Here is a 24,029-nt window from a genome sequence, read left to right as displayed (position 1 = left end):
CAGATACTGTAAATGTAAAGCAAAACACTTTCAACTTCCTGTTCCCAGTTGTATGATAACCTTAAAACAGTGTTGTCTGTTTTTTTTAACTTTAATATGTGACCTTGTTTTGATGGTTTGTATGGTGAAATGCAGAAAGGAAACAATACTGTTTAGAGATTGCATACATACAAGGAGTTTCACTGTTTTGTTTAAAAATCAAAAAGAAATCCGAGTTGAGACTTGTATAGGGTCATTCAGTGACTGTTATTAAAAGAATATATCTGTTATTAGTTTTTGAAATGTACCTATTGCCAGAGTTTTCCCCATTCCCTCATCTTCTGTTTTTCTTTCAGTTGACTATCGCTTCAAGGAAAGAGGCACTAAGAAACGTGGCCTTACATATAAACTTTAAGTATCTTGCATGATTCTGATAAAATGTATTGACATGAACTTGAATACAAATTTAGATTTGACCCAATGGACAGTGCTAGTCTTTTGGTGCCAAAAGTGTGTATTCTCTTCTGTCTTTATTGTAACATTTTTTTAATCATCGTACACTGTGAGATGTTCCTGTCATTATCTGGGTTAGTGCACTTCTGCTGATTACTTTCTACTAGAGTCTGACCAGTCTACCAAAATATGTTAAAAATAGCAAACAAATGACCAGTACCACTTTGCCATAAAGTATGGAGTCAGAGGGATACAATGTTTCAGAGGCCCTAGCTGTAAATAGTTCACTCTGCTACACTATGACCCACCCAGACCTCTCAGGTCATCTGGGACAGGTCTGCTTTCTGTCCCCAGAGTCAGAACTAAATATGGGGAAGCAGCTTTCAGTTTCTATGCTCCTCATATCTGGAATAAACTCCCAGAAACCTGCAGATCCGCTGCTACTCTCAGTTCTTTTAAATCAAGGCTGAAGACCTTTCTTTTTGATGCTGCCTTCTTTAAATGGCTGTTCATTTCTTATACTGCACTATAACTTTAATTCTTGTGTTTTATCTGTTCTTATTGTTAACTGTTTTTGTGTAAAGCACTTTGAATTGCCCTGTTGCTGAAATGTGCTATACAAATAAAGCTGTCTTGCTTTGCCTTGCCTAAGGAATTGGCATGGATGGATGAATGGATGAATGAATGAATGAATGGATGGATGGTATAGAGGTCTATACGATCAATTTGTGGGAGGAGCGTTTTAACTCGGTGATTTAGCCATGACTGGTCAAGTTAGAACTGACCATGGATCAAGGAAACGTAAAATTTAATTCCAACCATTTTAGACACTTCGGAGAGATTTTGTATATATGATTTGTCTGGACCATTGCTGTATCTCCGTTATAGATATGCTGCCTTATGTGAAATGTAATGTTTTTTTTTTTTAATGTAAAATAATTTAAAAAAATTGTAAATATCATCCACAATGCCACACAATTACAAAACAATGAAAAAAAACAAAACACAAAGTAAACGCTTAAATACAATTTTTAATATGGTAACCCAAACAAACGAGAATATAAAGGTGATTCTGTTTACTCTAAAAAACGTTATCTATTGATATAGATGTAACAACTATCTCACTTTTTTTTTTATCTCCAGCTACATAAAAGGATTTCAGCAAATGTAAGGGCTTAGGTTAGTTATGATTCATGTTTTACTATGTACAAAGTATATCAATATGTTTATTTGAACAGTCTTTACAATTTCACATAATTACAAAGAAACTAGGCTAACTGAAAATGAAAAGATTCATAGAGCTTAATGTTGTAAATGTAGTATATGAAGCATAAACTAAAAATAAAATGCAAAGTAAAATAAAACCTACAAATAACCTAAGAAACAAGTAGACAATATAAAATAAACAAAGTAAATAGCAGGTAATGTTAGATTATCAGTGTGGTAAACCCTGACAAATTACAGTAATGTAAATACAAGCAAAAGTGTTTAAACAGAGTGGGCAGGTGGTGGGGGCTATTGTTTGTGTGTGAATATAACGGTATGTAACAGAGGCTGGCAGCTGTTGGCAGATCCAGATGTGCCGCCATCATAACAAACGGACATTGCTTAACGTGAAATGTCTCATCCCTCTTAAAACACATTTCTTGTTTACTCTCTTCTTCTTTTCCTTTAACTATGTAAATACTGTACATATCCACACTCCTTGTATTTCTTTTATTTATATTTCTACTCAGATATTGATATACTTCTTGCAACTGTAACACAGAATTTCCCTCCGGGGATCAATAAAGTATTTCTGATTCTTGCAGGATTTCCTCGTGTCTCTACCATGTTTCCTCAGTCGGAGAGATGTGAAGAAAGCAAGCAAGCGAGGGAAACATGGATGCAATTTAGCACTTTGGACATACCCATCATCTTTTTTTCATATTATTTGATGGTTTGAATAATCCAGATGAAATCATCTATTTTATCGATTATTTAAAAAGTGCAAAACACGAAATGCTCATTTTAATCCTTAATTCTAATATTAATTACCCAAGGGGCCGCATGCAGCCAAAAAGAAGTGATTTAATTTGTTAATGTTTTGGTTTTTTCCAAATACCAAATGTGAAATGATGAAGAGCTGAAATTAAGAAAAGAAAGCAAGCGTCCTTTAAACACAGTATCTTTGCAGCTTTTGAGGTTAATTGCTGTTTTGCTTCTGCTAAAAATGTTCCAAACATGACATGTCAAGTTTCCTGTCTGCTGACTGTGTATGCTGATGGTAACATTTGAAACACTGGGTTTTCCATGTTCAGCTTTACTTCCAGCCGGTGACTTGACGTTAGCTGTCCTGTTGCTTGGATAGTGGCTGTGGCCTCTGCTCTGCACCAGTAGGGGACTGTTTAAGGTTAAATTGAACTCAAATTCATCTCCATCTGAGCAGCAGCTGATGTTCATCTGTTCTGGTGACAGACACTTCTGAGAAACCCCTGGCTTTGACACTGGAACGGGAAGACAGTACATACAGTATCTACAGTTGTTGAATAATGCACCGTAATACATAATAAAATCAACTACCAGCTGTTAACTGTGGAGACATTTAACAAGTAACATTAGCCTAAAGCTAATGTTATCCATCCAAAACTCCTAAATCACCACGGTACTGTATTCAGTCATCAAACTGGTCTTATGACTTTCATGACCGTCCACTTGTTCCACTTTACTTGAGGTCAAGGAAATATTCATGACACAATTATAATGGTCTCATGACAGCCAATGTAAAAACCAACATACAACAGTTTAATGTAATGTTTACACTTGTGCCGTTGCGATTAGTTGACTTAGTCTACGTAATTGACCATTTAAAAAAGTCAACGGCAATTTCTTTTAGTCAACGTGATCTGCTGGTTAATCTGCTAGCCCTCTTCCCCCTGCCCCCGCCTTCACTGCTTTGATATGAAAAATGAGTATTTCAGGCCAACTGGTAAAAGAGTGGTCTGTACACTCTGTCAAACTGAAGTTGCTTAATCGAAAGATTAGTCGTTAGAAAATTAGTTGTTAGTGGCAGCAGTAAGATAAATAGGCCTGCTATAACATATTTATGACAGGTTATATGTCTTGATTAATGTTGAGTTGTCTTAACAGAGATTGTTATGGTTTATGTCAAGTTTTCAGAATACAAACATCTCAAACAATGTTAACTTTGCGTTCAGTGTCATACTGAATGACACTGACAACCATCATAAACATTCATAAAGACTTACGTTCAGGACGTGTCCTGTCAGTCTTATGCACACCCCTTCAAATAAAGTGTTATTGTATATTTCTTGATAAGTTGGATATATCACTAAAATTAAGGCTCATAATAAGCAGCCACCCTGTTCACGATGTAATTATTTTTTTTAAATGACTTATTTTCATATATTTTTATGAGCCGACTGCATCACAAAGGCTACTACTTTCTTCTGGGAGTTTTAAACATAGACTGAATAAAAAAGGTTTTAAAGTGCTGCAGTGCACTCCCTTCTCTTCAATAAAGCCTCTATGTTTACAGGCTTCACTTGTTGTGATGCACATTGTGCTGTAGGTGCTAAAAAAATCTCTCTGGTACTGCCAATTTGTTTTTTTGTTGCAGTGGTTAAAAAAATCATGGCAGAGAATCCAGATATCAATTCTTAGCAAAACAATCGTGATTCAAATTTTTCCCCGAATCGTGCAGGCCTAACTTATACACCTATTTTACATAGACAAGTCTAAGATGAAGGAATAAAGTCTTCTTCAAAAGATTTTACATATAATGTATCTGAGCTATAGTCCGTTCTATAAATACTGTCATAGTAGTTTTACACATTTGTCAGATTTAAGAAAAATAATGTTTGTTATTTAAAAATACTGTACACCTACTTTACTTTCACTCCTTAAGCACCTGTCCCTTTTTCTGTCTCCTGTGTTTGTTTATCTCTGTGTGCAGGCACTAAGATATTGACTGGCAATGTGCGAGTTCTTTACTCATCTTTGGGAACATTTTTAGGCTTTGCCAATGCTACATGATGCTGCCTGCCTTTTGTTTTCTTTGTAAGGGACTAGAGATCTCTCCTTTTGTATTTGTCTTTGTTTGGGTTGGCGTACCTCCCCCCTCTGGTGTTAGGTTGCACTCACTACAAGGAAGCGTACCATGAATAACCCTAACATTCAAGCTTTTTTTTGTCTTTCACCTGGAAAGATTTTAGAGCAGTGGTTCTCAAAGTTTTAACACAGTATTTGAATACTTGTCATAATGAAAAATCTTGAAACCAGTAAAGCCTTGTGTGTTATTGGTAGACTGATTACTGATTAACTTTAGCTTTAGAATTATTGTTTTATTTTGTACAGGGTGTGGCTTGGTGTGGTGCAAGAGCCGTCTTTTCTTTTTTTTCTGTTGCAGTTTAAAAAGAAGACGTTGACGGCGGATAGGACAGTTGGGATTCTAATATGAATGATTATGATAAGACTACTGCTTTTCTTGGTCAGTGGGGACGCTTCCAGCAGATTGTCTTCTTCCTGCTCTGTGCCAGCATCGTGCCCAATGGATTTGCTGCTTTCTCTGTTGTCTTCTTGACTGACATTCCCAGTCACCACTGCCTGGTTCCTGAGGTTAACCTGACCCAAGATTGGCGCAATGCTATCATACCAATAGAGGTAATGTTCTTAAATTCTGATAGGGAGACAAGTCATTTGATGGATTGTGAAAAAAATGTATTCACTGATTTACAAATGTATCTCTCCAAACGTTATTCAATATTTTGGGCTCAATGTCAAATTGGCGTCTAAAGTGCCATTTATAGTTATGCATTGAATCTATGCCGTAGGTATAGAATGTAGGTACAGGAAGATATGGACCCATAGTCGTTACATACTCAACGGCAAGATTTCTTTACACAGTACAGAACCATACACAAGGCATAGGTCAATTGGAAAAGATATGTTACTAATAATGCTAATAAAGTTTGTGTCATTGTGACTGTTAGGTGGTAAATGGGAAACCGAGGTTGAAGAGATGCCACAGATACAGGCTGGATGTGGTCAGAAATCTCTCTGCTCAGGGATTGTTTCCTGACAGGGATGTCAACCTCACTGACCTGGAGCAGGAGAGCTGTGTAAATGGGTGGAGCTACAGCAGAGACATCTACCAATCCACCATAGTCTCTGAGGTGTGTACATCATGTCAATGATGACGATGATGATGATACATTTTATTTAATGGCGCCTTTCAAAAAAAACTTAAGTTCACCTTACATCAAATATCAGTATTAAACAGCGAGGCAGAGAGTTAAGGTTGATTTAAAATAAGATGCAGTTTTTGCAGTAAACATAAGCTAGTTTAAAAAGATTAAGAGCAGTTTTGAATTATTTTATGAAGTCCCGTATGCAGATGTGAGGGGGTAGTGAATTCCACAGTTGAGGTGCAGCGTGGGAGAAGGCTCCAGCACACATTGTGCGTCATCTACTATGCTGCATCTACTAAAATGTAAGTATTTCTTGGTATAGTTTAGCCGTAGTATAGAGTAGTAATAGTAACTGAACTGTAATTAGTCATTAGTCTTGACTAGAACACACTGTATACAAGAAAAATGAGTGTCCAACTGAATGTATGCCACTTTTCCAGTATTCTACTCAGGAACAAAAGGTTCGATTGATTCTTAATTGCAAAGAATCTTAGATTGTTTTTTCTTTGTCCATGCATTGATGCTCTAGTTTGACCTGGTGTGCAGTGATCTGTGGAAGCAGCCGTTCACTTCCACGGTTTACTTCTTGGGAGTTCTTATTGGATCCTTCATCTCAGGACAGCTCTCAGACAGGTACTAAAAACACAGTCTCGCAAGGAAGTTATAAACACGCTTTATTCTTCGAAAATGTTGAATTCTTCTGCCTAAATAAAACATTGCAATTTCTTTTTAATCAGTCCAAACTAATAACATTTTTAGCAATCTGTACACTTTTAAGATATTGTAATATTATTTTAATTTGCTCTTATTTTATTGTTTGACTTCTCGTCTAGGTTTGGAAGAAAGCCTGTTTTCTTTGCCACTATGGCAATTCAGACAGTTTTTTCATTTGTTCCAATCTTTTCACCTTCTTGGACGGTGTTCTCCATCCTTCTCTTCACCAGTGGTTTGGGACAGGTCTCCAACTATGTCGCTGCTTTTGTGCTGGGTAAATGTGAACATGTCATGCTTTGGTAACAAATAATGCTTTTATACAGTAGGGAGTGATTTTGAATAATATACATGTATTGTATGTACTGTGCATGTATTGGTGATTTACTGTGTATCACAAATATCTTCACCTATTACCTGCACTTCTGTCATTCATTTATCTCTTTCTCTTTGTGCAGGCACTGAAATCTTCACTGGCAATGTGCGGGTCATGTTCTCGTCTTTGGGTGTATGTCTTGGCTTTGCCATTGGCTACATGACACTGCCTCTCTTGGCTTACTTTTTAAGGGACTGGAAATCTCTCCTGTTGGCTATCTCTCTGCCTGGTCTGCTGTACCTCCCTCTCTGGTGGTAGGTTTTCAACAATTGAATAACAAGACAATGTATTAATGGTAGGTTTAGTGTCATGATATTTGTCAAGAGACCAAATAATTTGGCTCTTTTAGAAATATTTAACTTGCAGTAACCCTGTTTGTTGCGTGGTTTTTGTTTCTCTTTTAAATACTGAGGCAGGTTTATCCCAGAGTCCCCTCTGTGGTTGCTCTCTCAGGGAAGAGTGGAAGAGGCAGAGACCATAGTGAGAGAGGCTGCTAAGATAAACAAGGTTGAGGCTCCACAGGTCATCTTTGACCAAGATTACAGTGTACATGTAAGTTTGTCTCGACCTAAATCATGCAGGACCAGACACAGGAGCCAATGTGTGTGCTTGAGGACACACATTGTTAGTACAATTCACCCCATAGGAAGGATGTACAAATGACCTGGTAATTCTTTCAGCAGATGTTGAGATATTTCATTCTGGGCCGCAGTGGTGGACAGTGAGACCCACCAGTCAAAAGACAACAAACTGCTGATAAGACTGAGATTTGTATGTTGCAGGCTGATGAGACAAAGGCACACCCTAGACAACACCACAATGTCTTCAACCTGCTGAGGACAAAAGACATCAGAAACACGACTGTCATTCTGTGCCTGGTGTGGTGAGTCTCCAGTCTGAGCATTTCAATCATCAAAGACATCAAGACAAACAATTAGATAATAGGCATTATTAATTACAGTTGTTCAAACACCTTAGCATAATTAATTTCAGTAGAATAACACTACACAAAGCAACTTAAAACTAATCAGTCTGATAATGCATCCGTCCATCCAAGCATCCATCCATCCATCCTCAACCACTTATCCAGGATTGGGTTGCGGGGGCAGCAGCTCCAGCAGGGGACCCCAAACTTCCCTTTCCCGAGCCACATTAGCCAGCCCTGACTGAGAGATCCTGAGGCGTTCCTAGTCCTGGGTCATCCCCGAGGCCCCCTCCCAGCTAGACGTGCATGGAACACCTCCTAAGGAGGCGCCCAGGGGTCATCCTTACCAGATGCCCAAACCACATCAATTGGCTCCTTTTGACGCAAAGGAGCCTCAGCTCTAATCAGAGTTACTCACGGAGACAGAGCTTCTTAAGCTATCTCTACGGGAGACGCCCGCCACCCTCCTGCGGAAAACCCATTTTGACTGCTTGTTCCCTGAATCTCCTTCTTTCGGTCATGACCCAGCCTTCATGACCATAGGTGAGGGTAGGAATGAACATTTTTATGATTTTGCATTTCACGAACACAATTGGCCATGTTCGTGGGGGGGATGCCAGTAAGGGTTCTTGTCCTTTTCATTGCACTCAAACTCCTCCTATTGGTTCCAAATGTCCCAGTGAAGCTCCTCACTGGTAGGTGAAAAGAAGCAATTGGGGAGTGTTAGACAGCGATGCATTACTATGGAACACATTTCAGTAATGTACCTGTCTTTGTAATTTGCAGGAATATTTTACTGGATTGCACACTGTACAGGTGTACATAATAAGGTGATTGCTCAGAGTATTCTTCATTTATGGGATTTACGAAAGAGAATGAGATTTAAAAAGGAGAACTCAGTGGTGTCTGTGGCTCAGATTGCAAGGACCTGGGTGTGACCAGCTGTCCTTGGCTGTGACAACCCCTTCCTGCAGATTCATGCTACACAACATCAGGAGGATATGGCCGTTCTTCACCCAGAAGGTGATGCAGGTTTTGGTCCTGGCTTTTGTTATCTTGGGTCTTGGCCACTGTAGTATGACTAAACAGATGTAGGCTGTGGGTATAAGCCTGCTACTTGCTGGCTATTTTGGCCGTCATTCCCCTCCCCAACCGTTATGATGAAACATGCTCCATACTGACATCAGGAGAGCAGAAACACTATGCATCCTCATTGCAGACTAAAAATACTCACCTGTTAAGACTGGATCTTATAGATATTCATAACACATTGATATATATTCCAATATCGCTTTGGATAAAAACCTCAGCTAAATTAATGTAATGCAGTTAATGCTGTTTCTTTGAGGATTTCCATTCAAAAATCTCTGTCTGTGACTTTCTTCCCAGGTTCACTCTGAGTACTGGATACTTTTTCCTGTCCTTAAACACATCCCGACTTCATTCTGACCCCTATCTCAGCTGCTTCATCTCAGCAGCTGTAGAGGTACCAGCATACATTTCCAGTTGGCTGGCTCTGAGATACCTTCCTCGACGGCTGTCTACCATCTTTGTCTTGCTCCTTGGAGGAGTGTCACTGTACTTCATTCAACTGGTGCCTGAAAGTAAGCTGTGTCATGCCAAGGTTACTTTAACCAATCCCAGCAGTCCCTTGTGCTAGACTTTGTATCAGTATGTGACTCTGAGAGCCAATGACTAAACAGGAGTGAGAACAGGTTGACATCACACGTACGTTGCCAAATTTATTTCCCTGTTTCTGCTTTGAAGACGAGATGTGTGTGACTCAAACATCTCACATTTACCAACAAAACATACAGCAAAAGAACGTGCAAAACATGTCAGACCGTCCTGTCAACCTGTATACATTTTGACATCAATGTACGCTGTAATGATTTTTCACTCTGAAATCGCTGAAGCGGCTGCTGTTTCAATCCTGTTGGCTCTCTGCAGCGGGCGGAGAGCCCTTCATGTGGTTTGATAAAGTACTTATTGGACTTTAACTTATCATTGTACCTACAATAATGTAGCTGTCCTCAATTTATGTAATCATGTACATGTTTGTCTGTGTGCGTGCATCAGTCGCGGAGGGGAACAGAGAAACGAGCCGACAGGTTTGAAACAGCAGCAACTTTACAGCGTACAGTACATTGATGTTAAAATGTATACATGTTGGCAAGACGGTCATAAATCTTTTTTTTTTTTTTATTGAATGTTTTGTTTTTTGCTGTATGCTGGTAAATGTGAGATGTTCGGGGCCACACGTCTCGTCTTTGGTCAGTGGCTGCAGGTGGGACTGCTGGGATTGTCGCGAGTAATAACAATGTGAAAGGGGGCCCGGCTGTCAATCAATGTCTTCCAGTGATGCAGGCCCGTAAGCAACTGCGTACCCTGCTTACCGATAGTTACGGGTCTGAATCACTCAATTCTCATTGGCTACCTCCCAGTGTGGCAGGTAGATTGACAGTATTACCCGCCAATTGCAAAATTCACCCGCATTTGGCAGGAGATCGGGCGTTAATTTCAGGCCCTGGTTACTAGAAAAACTCAGCCCACAGTAATTTTATTCTCCTGAAAACAAGTTTCTTTATATTTTTGAAGAACTAATTAAATGGCTGTGTGAAGGGGATCATACAGGGACATTTTGTTCCATTATGTTCTTAGACAAACCATTTCTTACATTTCAGGTGTACCAAATCTGTCTGTTGCACTGGAGATGTTGGGTAAATTTGGTATCTCCACCGGTACAGCCCTGATGTTTGCCTACACAGCAGAGCTTTATCCAACAGTGCTCAGGAACACCGCGTCAGGGACATGCACTACTGTTTCCAGACTGGGAAGCTGCATTGCACCTTCTTTGATACTTCTGAGTGAGTAAACAAAAGCAACATTACATTTGTTCAACCTGGATTTGTCTTAGAACATTGACACATTTTAGGTTATAAGCAGCTGATTCAACCTATCTGTAGTTTGGTATTTATATTTGGTATTACATACTGTATAAGTTTACAGGATACATATGCAGGACCAAGGACCTCCTTCATTCTAATTTCCCCTTCTCCTTGTACAGGTGAATACTTTAAGTACCTGCCTTATATTACAGTGGGGACTCTGGCTGTTGTGTCTGCATTTGCTGCTTTCTTCCTGCCAGAGAGTTTTGGACGACCTCTTCCTCAAACTATTCAACAAATGCATAAGAGAGAAAGGTAGGTTTCTTAAGGAATGGATACATCTTTGTAAACTAACTAACTAATTATAACTAATAACTACCTGATACTGGTTGTTCAGACAAGAAAATGGAAACAAAAATTCAAAATAGTCTTTTAATGTAACAGCCAAAGCTCATCATCATCATCATGACCCTAATTGGATGTGACGATTTTGCATCACTCCTTGTAGTGAAAACACCTGTTCATGACAATGATTAATGAAGTTGGAAGAAGTGGAAAAAATAATGTTGCAGATGTGTTTTTTTGTCTTTTGTAAACCAAGTGATGGTTTGTTTGCCTTTTTTACTAACAGCATGAAGTTTCCATTCATCACAAGAAAAGATCGTTGTAAACCTGTGGTGCTTTTCGAAAGTCAACTCTGATTGTCTAGAACATTACTTACACAAGTTATTAATAAATTTACTATTTACTATTATTTCTAATGTTTACTGTTCTAGATATTCAACATTTTTATCAACATGTCAATCAGTACAAATGGATTCAATATTTTACATTACCTTTTCTTAAGAACTGACATTTAAAGAATTGTATTTACACGTGCACTAAAACATTTTTTAGTAAATAAAATTTTGCCTGCGCTTCACAAAGATGTAGACAAATATTCATAAGAAACTTAAGTGTGTGTGTGTGTGTGTGTGTGTGTGTGTGTGTAAGTAAAAGATAACAACAATTACAATTTTATATATAAATTTTATAGTTTATATATATAATTTTTTTTTTAATGAATTATTTTACCTTTTACAGTGAACAGCAGTATAATGCAAGTATGGTAACAATTGCATTGGCGCTGAGCTTGTGTAATGCACAGAGGATTGTTACACTTTTCATTTTACAGTTTTTTTTGCTGTTGCAGAGAAAACATTACTCCGGTTTGGTGGAGATATTTCAAAAGCACACATATTGTTGAATAACTGTCATTTTCCTTGGTATTGTATAAGTCACATACTTTCACAAATCCAGTGACAAAATGACAATCTATTTTCGTTATTCTTGACAAATGTCCATTTACCAGAAAAATGGACAGTGACATAATGATTAATCACCTCAACCCAGATATCCGTGCAGCTCCTTGTTCAAGGGTCAACCGGAGACTTTCTTTCAGCAGCGTGTTCCTGTTCTTCAGTGTGTGTGGGTATATAAGGTGTCTTCTGACAACATCTAGAGTAGAAAAACCCAGTAATACAGTTACAGTATAGAGTTACAGTAAGAGTTGCAGCCAAAAAGCCAAGCGACTCAGCTATGCCAAAAAACATAGTTGAAGGTATGGCTAAGTGCTTTCTATCAAGTAAAACATAATTTAAAACTAATGTGAAAGATACTAAAAAAGGGCATTGTGATGAGCTAAAGACTGAAACTGAGCCTAAATCAACATAAAAAAATATAATATAATGACCACTCTGAATCTATAATAACGCTGGTCTCTGGGAGACTTCATGACCGAGAGGTGTAGTCTTACCCGGGGAAGTTTTGCATGTGAGAAATGGTGTCAGGCAGAGGCATTCCATAGCTCTCAGGCAGCAGGAGGCTCAGCAACCCAGACAGAGCAGTAATGCTTCCCATGAGGATGTAAGGCAGTGAAATGGAATAGCTTCCTGCAGCAACACATCAAAGAAAGATACCAAAAAAAAAACTCAAAGCCATTAAAAAGACAAACCGTGGAGAGACTTAAGTTATTTGATAGGGCTGCATCAGTAGTTTAATCTGCTAAATCTAAAAAAGAAACTTCTAAATTTTAAATGATAGCTTTGGGGTTTTCAGCAGACTCATCTATCTGATCGGAGTGCTAATCAAGCCTGCTTTTATGTGCTAGTGGCTTTTTTTTCTTGTTTTGTTGCTGTAGAAGCACCAGCTTCTCGTTAACCTTGTGTGTTAGTGGAAGTCAGTTGGCAAAGAAACAGCTTTCTTACAGGTGCATCCAAATAATTCCATTCACTTCCATGCATGGGAAAATTTAAGTAGTGTAAATTCAGATAAAACGGCTTTTTCAACCAAAAAGTGAGTGGCGGGAGATAAACTGACTGCAGAGAAGAGAGCATTCTTACTTAAGTAAATGAAGTATGGAGCAATGATGCTGCCTATTCTGGAGGCCATGGAGCAGGTGCCCACAGCCGTGTTCCTCACTACGGTTGGGTAGAGTTCTGCTGTGTATGCGTACACAATAGAAAATGCTATCGTCACTGCAAACTTTCCCATCATCTCCAGTGTTGTGGCGAGATAAATCAGGTCTACAGAGGATAAGGCAATACATTGTTACATGTGAGTTGATTTCAATAAGCTGAACATTCAAACTAATTATCTTAAAGGGTATACAGTATATGCATGTCTCTGTGTTAGCATGTGAGCAAGTAAACACAATTTTGCATCTGAACATATATGATGAATGATCCTACATAAACAAACTAAAAAGAGAATGGCAGAAATCAATGCTATCTTTGTCAAAAGGTTGCTCATACTTGCTGGTATGAGCTGTATGAAGAGTAGAAATAATCCTGCCATGACGAGGCTTGAGGAAAGACTCAATCGTCTGGAACACCAGCGAAACAGAACCCATGACAAAGCGTAGGCTGGCATCTCTACCACAGCAGACAGGAAACAGTTGAAGTATGCGTTACCGTGAAGGTTTGCGGTGTTCAGGGAAAGAGCAAAGTAGCCGATGGTCACGGTGTTCCTGTGGAGATTAGTTGTTAAGCATTAATATCAATCTATGGCATGACACTACAGTGTAGTCAGGAACCTAATGAAACTAGTTTTATCAGTGTTTCTTCTTCATCCATCAGTGTTAACGAATATTGTACGATAAAATATGTATGTGTAGGCTAAATATAAATACAAAATTAGGGTGACTCAAAGGTTGTAGAGGAATAGGACTTTCACACCTGGGCCTGACTGGATTTTCAAATGTGTGAAGAAAGCTCAATGGTTCACTTATAAAGTCGTTTTTAGAAAGCAGTGGTTTTCAAGTAAATAGTTAAAGCAAACTATGCTAAACGGCACTAAACAGCAGACAGGAAAAAATAGGCACTAGCTATTGAACTAGTGGAGCATATAGCAGCTATAAAGCCAGATTTTTCCTGAGGAGTTAGTGGAGAAAATAACAACAAAAAGGAGAGACATTGACAACATTTATCAGGTGGCCAGAAACTACTCTAAACAACTGACCAAAAAATAGTTTGGGAAATGTAACAGCAGAAATGGATGGTTGTTGCAATAATTGTGTACTGTCAATCAGAGCAGTTTTTAGTTTTTTATATTTGTGATGACAAACATTAGATCAGAAAAAGTTGCATTGGCTTTTGCATCTTTTTTTTGTTTTTTGACTGTATAAATTAAAGATCTTAAATTGTAGAAAGATCAGCATGCAGCATGGAGCCTACTGTGCAGTTACATAAACCTGATTTTGATCTTAGTTGCAGGCTTCACAGCACCCGACAGGTCATTATTTGTTGTTAGTTAAATGGGCTGGCATGTGTTCAGTCTACGTGCGTGTGCTAAAGTGTGTGTAATTGTGCATTCAGGGTCACTGTACTAAATGTGGAGGTCAGGTGGGACAGCAGGGACTCACCAGACCAGCCACAGCGTGACAGAGATCCAACGGATGTTTCGAGAACGAAGCAGGTCACAGATGTTGTGGGCCTTCCTCTTCTCACATTGAAGATCTTTCTGTGGGGCAGCAAAGCCCGTGGAACAACAAACACTTAGCAAGAAAAGCCATCAGTCTAGAAATAATATTGTTCGAGAAACGGCTGGGATGCATGACTACTTGCTGAGGGAACACTTGCATGTGCACGTGTTCACACTTGTAGTCAAGACCCAACAGTCAAGATCAGGAATAATGGAGGCAAAAGTTCAACGTGCAATGAAAAACTGACTGGGCAAATATGATTGTAGTAATTAGGAATAGAGGTTCAGCAAACACTGGGTTCTCTGCTTTATCCCTGCTTGGTACCTTTGGTCACAGTCCTAAAAAACAATCAAAGGGTTTGTGTTTAGATTTAGTTGAAATTGCTCTCTAACTATATATCTCGCTTAAATATTGTAATCAGAATAAGCCTCAAAAATCCATTGTTATGTTTGTAAGATATCCATGCATTAATGTGCCAACTTTCACATTTAAGCAGATTTTTGCAATTTCTTCTTGAATTGTCCAGTTCCTACATTTTCAATAACCAGTAGCTCCACAAAACGTTAATTTGGAGTGAAACATGCATAAAAACCTATACAAATATACTATAAAACAAATAAGCAATATGACTATAATTACTCGAAAGAAGAGCTTTGGGTACATAAATAAGTCACTTCACCACAGTGGTGTTCACTTTGTAACTGGGGGAGATGTCGTTCAATCACAACGAAAATGGGTTAAAAGTCAGCTTTTCTGTAAATTATTGTTTAGGTACTACAGGGTAAATTATTGCAAAGTCTCTGCCAGCTGCCATCCAGACAAGTGTTCACTCATGAGCAGTAAATGATTACATCACACTGAGCAGTGAACCCTAGAAGGTGTCTTAAATCTTTAAGGTAAACGTGACAAGAGGAAAAGGTATTAGCAGGGAAATGGCTATGCACGGGTTTATGGCTTATCTAAGGGTTATAGGGTTAAAGAAGTGTTTTCTCTAGAAACAAGACTAATTGTCATTGACTTTGGTTCAATTCTGACTATTCTAGTACAATGATGGTTACTGAAATGAACAAGTAATGACATTTTCATATTCTTCCTCAGCCTGTCAGCATAACTTGATAAAAACAAAATTGTAGTTAAAAATTTACATGATTCACACTACATCACCCAGCATCTAGGCCAGTGGTTCTTAACCTGGGTTCGATCGAACCCCAGGGGTTCGGTGAGTCAGTCTCAGGGGTTCGGCGCAGGTCAAGACACACACCCGACTCATATGATTCGTGATGACACGCCCCGCTTGGCCATCATCAGAAGGGTTCGGTGAACGCGCATATGAAACTGGTGGGGGTCAGTACCTCCAACAAGGTTAAGAACCACTGATCTAGGCTTTGTCTGTATTTTCATCGAGCAGGAGAGCTGTGGGACCTGCCAGAAATCCCCTTCAAGCAGGTGCGGTCAACCCAGTTTCAAGAGAAGTCAAGTAACATTTACACTTAAGTCCTATTACAAGAGATACTGACAAAGAGAAGCACATTTGTCTTGCTTAAAATAATTATGTTTTTAGTGTACAATTATTCCATAATGATCTAAACTCTAAAAAAACGGTCCCTTGAAGCTGTCTGGAAAGACAGATTTTACAGTATTAGTCGTGCGAGAGAAAATTCAGATTGGACAGATAGTTTAGCCAGCCGTTTCAGTTTACCATGCAGAGATCTGAGCAGAAGTTAACCGAAGTCCTCAAAAATCGATCAGAGTTTAAAATTCCAACACAAGGAAAGCGGAAGATAACTGACATCGGCAAAAACACATGCATCCGGCGGAATTTCTTGCGGCACTGGAGCAATCCCTGAAGTGGAACGTCGTGGATATAAACTACATCAATAACCTATGTACAGTACATACATATTAACTATATTGTGCACTCACTTCTGATTACCAGGAAGATGTCCAGGACAGTAGTAGTAGTTAGTGTTTATGCGCCAGTGTTACAGTGAGATCTCACCTGCAATGGATTAAAGATCACTGGCGGAGGCTCGATTTTGTTCCTCTTAGCAGCATCTCTCACTATGGCCTCAGCATCTTCCACTCTTCCCTGGGAGAGCAGCCACCGAGGAGACTCTGGGATATACCTGCCTCAGTACATGACAGAGAAAGAGAGTGACAAATTTTCAATCCCCTGGAACAGATGACAACTTTTTGTGCCCGATAATACTCAAATGACAAACTAAACCTAACAAAAGCTGTAAAACCAAACAATCATATAAAAAAATATCCATTTATCCATTCATCCTCATCCAGTTATGCGGGGTCACGGGGGACAAACTTCCCCTTTCCCAGCTGGATGTGTCTGGAACACCTCCCTAGGGAGGCGTCCAGGGCGCATCCTTACCCGATGCCCAAACCACCTCAACTGGCTCCTTGGACGCAAAGGAGCAGTGTGAGAAGACGCCAGCCACCCTTCTGAGGAAACCCATTTTGACTGCTTATAGCCTGGCTCTCGTTCTTATGGTCAAGACCCAGCCTTCGTGACCAAAGGTGAAGGTAGGTACAAAAATTGACCGGTAGATCGAGAGCTTTGCCTTTTGACTCAGCCCTCTTTTTGTCACAATGTTGCAGACCTATCAAAATAGATCCCGATTAATTTAGTCTGTCAATCGACTCCTGATTAACTGACAAATTGTTTCAGTTTCAACAAAACTATCTAGATCGTTATTTTAATTTATGGATTGATTGACTTGCCTGAGTCTATCTACTGACAGCACTGCCATCAGGCACTCTATACACCAAAAAGAATTTCACAAAGTTATGCAAAAAGACATTTATAACATCAACTAAACTAACACACACACACCTACCTACCACCAGAGAGGCACATAGAGGAAGCTCGCCAGGGCCTGGCCTAAGAGAAGCATCCTCCAGTCTCTGACGAAATAAGCAAACAGCGGCAGCAGCATGTAGCCCGCACCAAAGAAAAGAGTTGCACCCGCGGTGGAGAAAACCGTCCGAACACGGGGGCCCAATATCTCTGTCCCTTAGCACAAGAGAAAGGAGGTGGGTCAAATCACAAGGAATGAATGAACACATTATTTAACATTATCATGAACATGTTAGAGACCAAATACATCTGAGAATCAATGAGTATAGGAGAATGAAAGTACCTAGCACAAATGCAGCCACATAATTGGAGATTAGTCCAAACCCAACAACAAAGAACATGGCGCAGAACATGGTCCAGGATGAAGAGAAGACCTGGATGAATGTGAACACTGTCTGGACTGCCATGGTAATAAACAACACTATTTTTCTCCCATACCTGAAAATGATTCAAAGCACAGATAACCAAGTAAGCATGCTGTGGAGATGGGTAGGTCAACCAACCTAATAGTCCCCTCTGGCTGTTGAGGGAAACCTTGTTCCATCAGCAAACCCACTGCACACTACCTGCCTTGCACCAAACTAACCGGTGAAGAAAGTCCCAAACATTTAGCAGCTAAAGAGCCAGATTTTTCTCAGAAGATGGTTACTCCCCAAGACCTGTATACAGGCGTTGACATGTAACATCAGTGCGGTTTCCCTTTCACATGTATTTAGATTAAACGGTAGTAGTCCTGAAACATTTTGTGCCACTGCTTGTTTTTTACTGCACTTTACATCTCTTTATCCATTTAGTCAGACTAAGTACATAAAGGTGTGAAAATGGGCTTTTTCCTGCAGTTCTACTTTGACTTCCACTGAAACAGAGGGCACTTGCACATACATTGACTTTTGGGCAGGAGATGTGTTGAGTACATTTAAGAAAACAATTAGAAAATATATCTGCAAGTGGCGTTTCGCGCGTTCAAGCTTTTTTTCTTAATAGTGACTTCAAAGTAATTTCACACACGTGGTCCAACGTCATTATAAATCATATCCTACAAGCTTTGGAATGATTGGGCAAATAGTGCACTTTGTTTAAAATGCCTCCAACTGATCTATCAACAACATTTATTTTCAATTCAGTGTGATATGTAGCTCAGTCCAGCTCACAGCAGTTTGAGAAAAGCAGATGACCAACACAAAAACAATTGCTGATAATAATAATAATAAAGCTGCAAGCTGTGATTCTAAGCTCAAACCTTGATTTGCGTCGTTCCACGTCCAGTTATTGTGCAATTAAAGCGCCCCCCTAGTGCTCAGTTTGAATGAGACTTGCAGTGTATGTGTGAAGTCATTATGTAAACATTTCCTGGAAGAGTTGTGTTGATTGGACAAACATTTAGTCATTTATAGCCTGATTTGCACCATATCACCTGCAGTTTGTTTGCCTTTATTGGGCCCCCTTGTGTTCAATTTGAATGAAACTTTCAGGGTGTGGTTCAGGTACTTCTGAGAACATAACCTGAGAGATTTGTGATGATTGGACAATGAATATGGGATTTATAGTAAAATGTGTATAATACCACTCACCTATCTTACGCTTGTAGCACCTCCTAGTGGTGTATGTAAATAATACTGTCTGGGTAAATCTGGGGCATTTATCTGAACATACCCTATGAGTTTTGAGACGATTGACCTTACGGTCGCTGACTTGTGTTAATTTATGTCCAGAGCCATGTGTCTCTCGAAGTTCATTGGTCAATAGCTTGAAAAGTCAGTGAGATATGGACAGGATTGTAATGAGCTTGATCCATTGATGATTCACTGAAAATTTGGTGGCAATCTGAGGTACAGTATGGTGTAATTTTTCTAGGCGGACCGTAATGGTCCTTGAGGCTTTTTTATAGAGCACATTAAACTGCACCTGTGTAAGAAATTCCAAGTCAATCGGACTAACGAGGTGTGGGGGGGGGGGCGTGGCCTTTCTAAGTTTGCATTTTGAAACCTTAATTACAGCGCCACCATTTGGCGGATTGGGTTCATATTTTTTTGAAGCAAATGCACACAATTTCCAGTTATTCCCCCAAGTTTCATGTTTCTAGCTCATTCCAGCTTACGGGAATTTGAGGCAGACAACAAATAATAACTACAACAGACAAACATAGAAGGGTTCTACCGCTTCGCGATTTGAACCCTAAAAAACTTAAATGAACTTTTGTCATTAACCTGTCAGAGAACTGTCCTGAAACAAATGAGCCAGTAAGAACGCCGCAGAAGTAGAGAGAAGAAGTCAGCGGGTGCTTCCACCTGTCATCACACACCAGGTCCCACTGCAAATACACACAAACACACATGCAGTATGAAGATTCGAGTACATACACTACACAAAAAGTGTCAAATCCAAAAGTGGATATTTCTTATTTCTTCTTTCTACAAGAAAAACCGTCCAAACAGTAGCGCATTTGTAGCGTCTAACTTAATCTGTGTGGTTTGAAGTTTAGTTTCTGTATTTGCTTTATTTTACTGTTTTATGTTCTGTTGCAAGTGTCGGGTTAAGTTACGCCTGATGAGGACCCAACATTTTTTGTTTTTGCTGCATCATAAGAAAAGCTTTTAAATAACAAAATAATGGGCAGCTATAAATGTATAGGAAATAAAACCATTCCACACTTTTCAGCAGCTACCTTGACCACTCAGGCTCGCCAGTGTTGTGGCGAAAATCTCCCCTCGTTCCGTTTTAGCGACTGTCGCAGTTAAGTTTAGTCGTTAAGTTTGACAGTAAGCCAGGTACAGGCCCCAGTGAGATTACGGTCTTTCCAGCTGCTGTTGCAGTTAAATTTACAAAAAGGTGACTGTCCTGCAGTACATACAGTTAAGTTCAAGCACCAAATCTTCTAGATTTTTGGCACAACACCGGAATAAAAACAGCGACACATCACCAACAAAATAACCTCAAAACACTTTTCTGTGACGGGATAATACTTTGAGTGTGTCTGCTCACAGTAGGCGATCCTTAAAGGAGAATTCTGGTCAATTTCAACACGTAGCTCTGTTTGTAAATTTGGAGTGCTGTCAGAGAGGAAAAGGAAACCAATCAGTGCTGCCTATATGGCAAGCCATTTTAACATTTAAAAGCTAGACTGGATATGTGTTGCAGATATCTTTAATTCAGTTTTGCCTAGTCAAAAAGAACATTTCGGATATCCACAAAGACATTCTTCCTAGGACAAATTACATCACGTTTGCCATTCATTTGTATGTGGTTTATCATTCCAGATATCTACAATTCAGTTGCAGATATCCACTATGTGAATTACGGATATTCACAACTGAGTTGTAGATATCTGTAACTCCAGTTCAAGATATCTTTAATTCAACTCAATTCAAGATATCTATATGGTCCTTTTCAGATATCTTAAATTAGGTTTTGACTAGGCGAAATGACGTTGTAGATATCTGTAACTGGAATTATGACTAGTCAAAATGACGTTGTAGATATCTGTAACTGGAGTTAGGGATATTCGTAATTTAATAGTAGATATCTATTTTCAAGATATAGATATCTTGAAATAAATTTTAATTAGAGATATCTGAAATTTGAGATATCTTTAACTTTCATTCTGCCTAGTCAAAATGTAATTACAGATATCTTGAATTAGAGTTTTGACTAGGCAAAATGACGTTGCAGATATCTTTATGCAGATTGGGCCCGCATCCCACAGGCGGGAGCAGAGCGCATTGTTCAAATAATCAAATCACATAGCTAGCACCTGTTAGTTGTGTAATTAGTACATGCACATTAACATGTCGGAGCAGCCAGAGGGCGAAGGCGTTTTTAATCGTCTTTTTAATGCTGCAGCCCGTGCAAGACAGGATGGCACAAAATGGATTCAGCGTTACTTTCCGCATATGTTCAATCTTTCCGGATTTGTTTCACAGTTTTCAATAGAACGACGTTCCTCTCCCCAAATCCCCTCTGTGAGGGCTCGTTCATTGCATGCCTTTTCTTTTCTTTTTTTTTTTTTTTTATTAAAGCCAACGCCATGACTCTTTCTTCTTCCGTTCTCTGAATTAAGGAAATTAACTTCTACTTAATCTACCACTTCTTTTATTATGGCGGGGAGGGGAAATCACGTATCTAAAATAGAGCAACGTCATGCCCAGTAATTTGCACTAGTCATAATGACGTTTGAGATATCTATAACTTTCATTTTGCCTAGTCAAAACTGAATTACAGATATCTGCAATTGTCATTGAAGATGTGTGACGCGTTGATTAACGTTTTCAATGACGTCATTGTAGATATCTGTAATTCAGTTTTGCCTAGTCAAAACTGAATTACAGATATCTCTATCTGTCGTTTTGACTAGTCACAACCACGATACAGATATCTTGAATGACAATTGCAACTATCCGAAATGTAATTACGACTAGTCATAAAGACGTTATTGCTATCTACAATGTTAATTCCGGATAGTCGAACTTAGCTTTTAAATGTTAAAAGGGCTTGCCATACTGCCTACACCATGTTATCCTACTGCTAGTGTTAGCACCCAACAGGCTTAAACAGGGCAAGTTTTAGACTTGTTTTTAGCCTCTAAACATGTTCAAAATGTCATTACAGGTGTGAACACAGTGAATCTGACTGCAGCAGATGTGAAAGAAATGCATTAAAGTTGATAAAACAAAAATATGTAGGCTATCAATTTAATGATTAAATAAGGTAGTGTCTCCAAAACTTACCTCAATTTGGTTATGAGCATATGCTTATGCTTATCAGTGCTCTTTTCGGTGTTGTAGTTCTTAGACGGTCCCAAAGCACTCCTTGCAGTATCAGCACAGGAACTAAACAGCTGAATTAGCACAACTTTTATGCCTTTCTGTCACATATACTGCAGTCAGATTCACTGTGTTCACTCAGAAGGAATCACTGCACATGCGTAGGCACTTTTATTGACATTTTGAACATGTTTAGAGGCTAAGAACATGTCTAAAACCTGCCCTGTTTAAGCCTGTTAGCAGGAGGATAACACGGTGTAGGCAGCACTGATTGGTTAATTTTTCTCTCTAGTGACAGCACTCCATATTTACAAACAATAAAGCAACGTGTTGAAATTGACCACAATTATCCTTCAATATCAGGACATTGGCTACTTCAATACACACTGCTACAAGAAATAGGCTACATTTTGCCATGACGACACGCACACACACGCACACGATAAGAATACCAGCATTCCAGAGATTAGAGCCAGCCACACTGAACATTAATATTTATTCTCCCCCATTACGGAAACAGTTGCAGTCTCCCATCACTTTAGTAGCAGCGCAGGAGCACAAACCTCAGATACGATGGTAGAAATGTACATGCTCTTGTCGTACTCCCACCCATCTAAACAGCTTTCTGTTGGCACATTAGACAGGTTAACGTCAACGCCGGGCAGCAAGCCTCTGTTCGAGAAGCTCAATACATCTTCAAGTTTGTATCTGGCGCACTTGCTGGGCACCAACGCGTCGCCGTGGCTCTCCTCCTCCATCGGGATGCTGCTGTTTCTCCATGCGGCGGTCAGGTTGACGTGCGCGGGAATGAGGCAGCGGTGGGGCGGCGTGTCGGCCACAAACACGATCGACATACCCATGAAACCGTTCGGGACGATGCTCAGACAGAGGAGGAAAAACACCTGCTGCTGGAAACGTCCCCATTCCCCTAGAAAGGCGGTTGCATCTTCATAGTCGTTCATGTTTGTGGCTGCAGAGCGTGGAGCAAGTTAAAAGCAAGTTAAAAGCAGACACGGATGGAGGACTTTGGAGTTCAGTGGTTTTGTTTCAGCTACTAAACCATCCCACCTACCACCCGCTGTACTTACTTTTGGCTGCGGTTGTCTAAATGATTATTAACCACAGTGTGTGTTTGTGTGTGTGTGAGAGAGTAGGCTATGAGCTAAAGAGAGAGAGAGAGAGATGTGGATATATAGTCTATTTTATATATATATATATATATATATATATATATATGTATGTATGTGTGTTTGTGTATATGCATGTATCCCTATGATTAGAACAGTGTATAGCTTTACTCCAAATCTACATGGTGTTGTTGGAAAATTCCATCATCACAGTATGTGCAAAGGGAGCGCAGACATGCTCTTTCTTCCCCACACTACCGGTGTCTTATGTTCTGCTTTGTAGCCTACTTGCCTCAGATGCACTCTGCACCCTTGTATCTCTGTTATGACAGCTATTATGGTTTATTTGGTCCAAGGTCCGAATAGAAAGCACTTTTTCCTTTGTTACAACTCCTTAAAAGTCTCAAGTTGAACAAGACAGAGGCAGGTTGAACTTTCCGAGGCACATCCTCTGCGGGCCTTTTCTCTGATAATGTCGATTCCCACTTTAGGTCCTGAGAGATTGTAGATCCCAGAAACCTGAAAGATTCCACAGCAGACAAATGTTAAATATGGTGATGAAAGGGGTCCTGAAGTTATCTGTCATCAGCAGTTTTTTTTTTCTCACAATCTCTCTTTATTTTTTTCTCCAAATTAGTGGCATTCACGTAAACAATGTATTGTACAGATTAGTGATACAAATTCAAGCTTCAACCCCATATACTGGACTTTCCTCACTCCTGTTATCCAGGTTGCTATAGCCCACCCAAAAAAAAAAAGAAGAGACAAAACAATACACCAATCCAAAA

General features: G+C 39.5%; 2 protein-coding genes across 3 annotated transcripts in view; one reads left to right on the top strand and one right to left on the bottom strand.

Moving 5' to 3' along the window:
* The window catches only part of LOC116700235 (solute carrier family 22 member 5), an 18,729-nt gene extending 7,352 nt beyond the window's left edge, over positions 1-11,377 (top strand). Inside the window, exons 3-13 of one of the 2 annotated variants that reach the window (XM_032533244.1) lie at positions 4,841-5,094; positions 5,424-5,606; positions 6,151-6,254; positions 6,455-6,609; positions 6,791-6,962; positions 7,125-7,260; positions 7,491-7,591; positions 9,023-9,237; positions 10,318-10,500; positions 10,701-10,823; positions 11,149-11,377. In XM_032533244.1, coding sequence (XP_032389135.1) covers positions 4,888-5,094; positions 5,424-5,606; positions 6,151-6,254; positions 6,455-6,609; positions 6,791-6,962; positions 7,125-7,260; positions 7,491-7,591; positions 9,023-9,237; positions 10,318-10,500; positions 10,701-10,823; positions 11,149-11,222 — 1,653 coding nt within the window. In that variant the 5' untranslated portion in view covers positions 4,841-4,887 and the 3' untranslated portion in view covers positions 11,223-11,377. Of the gene's footprint in view, positions 1-4,809; positions 5,095-5,423; positions 5,607-6,150; positions 6,255-6,454; positions 6,610-6,790; positions 6,963-7,124; positions 7,261-7,490; positions 7,592-9,022; positions 9,238-10,317; positions 10,501-10,700; positions 10,824-11,148 lie in introns of those variants that run through there. The other variant, XM_032533245.1, reaches the window with a different exon arrangement.
* A 192-nt stretch (positions 11,378-11,569) lies between these two features.
* slc22a21 (solute carrier family 22 member 21) lies at positions 11,570-23,219 on the bottom strand. Its single transcript, XM_032533243.1, has 10 exons — positions 22,678-23,219; positions 19,562-19,665; positions 17,638-17,792; positions 17,339-17,510; positions 16,482-16,608; positions 14,423-14,520; positions 13,314-13,528; positions 12,903-13,085; positions 12,317-12,452; positions 11,570-12,018 (listed from the first exon to the last, which is right to left on the bottom strand). The coding sequence occupies exons 1-10, from the start codon at positions 23,074-23,076 to the stop codon at positions 11,934-11,936; spliced, it is 1,674 nt and encodes a 557-aa protein (XP_032389134.1). The 5' UTR covers positions 23,077-23,219; the 3' UTR covers positions 11,570-11,933.
* Between the last annotated feature and the right edge of the window lie 810 nt (positions 23,220-24,029).

Source organism: Etheostoma spectabile, chromosome 13 (genome assembly GCF_008692095.1).
Source record: "Etheostoma spectabile isolate EspeVRDwgs_2016 chromosome 13, UIUC_Espe_1.0, whole genome shotgun sequence".
NCBI lineage: Eukaryota > Metazoa > Chordata > Actinopteri > Perciformes > Percidae > Etheostoma > Etheostoma spectabile.
This window is presented reverse-complemented; position numbering and strand designations above follow the sequence as displayed.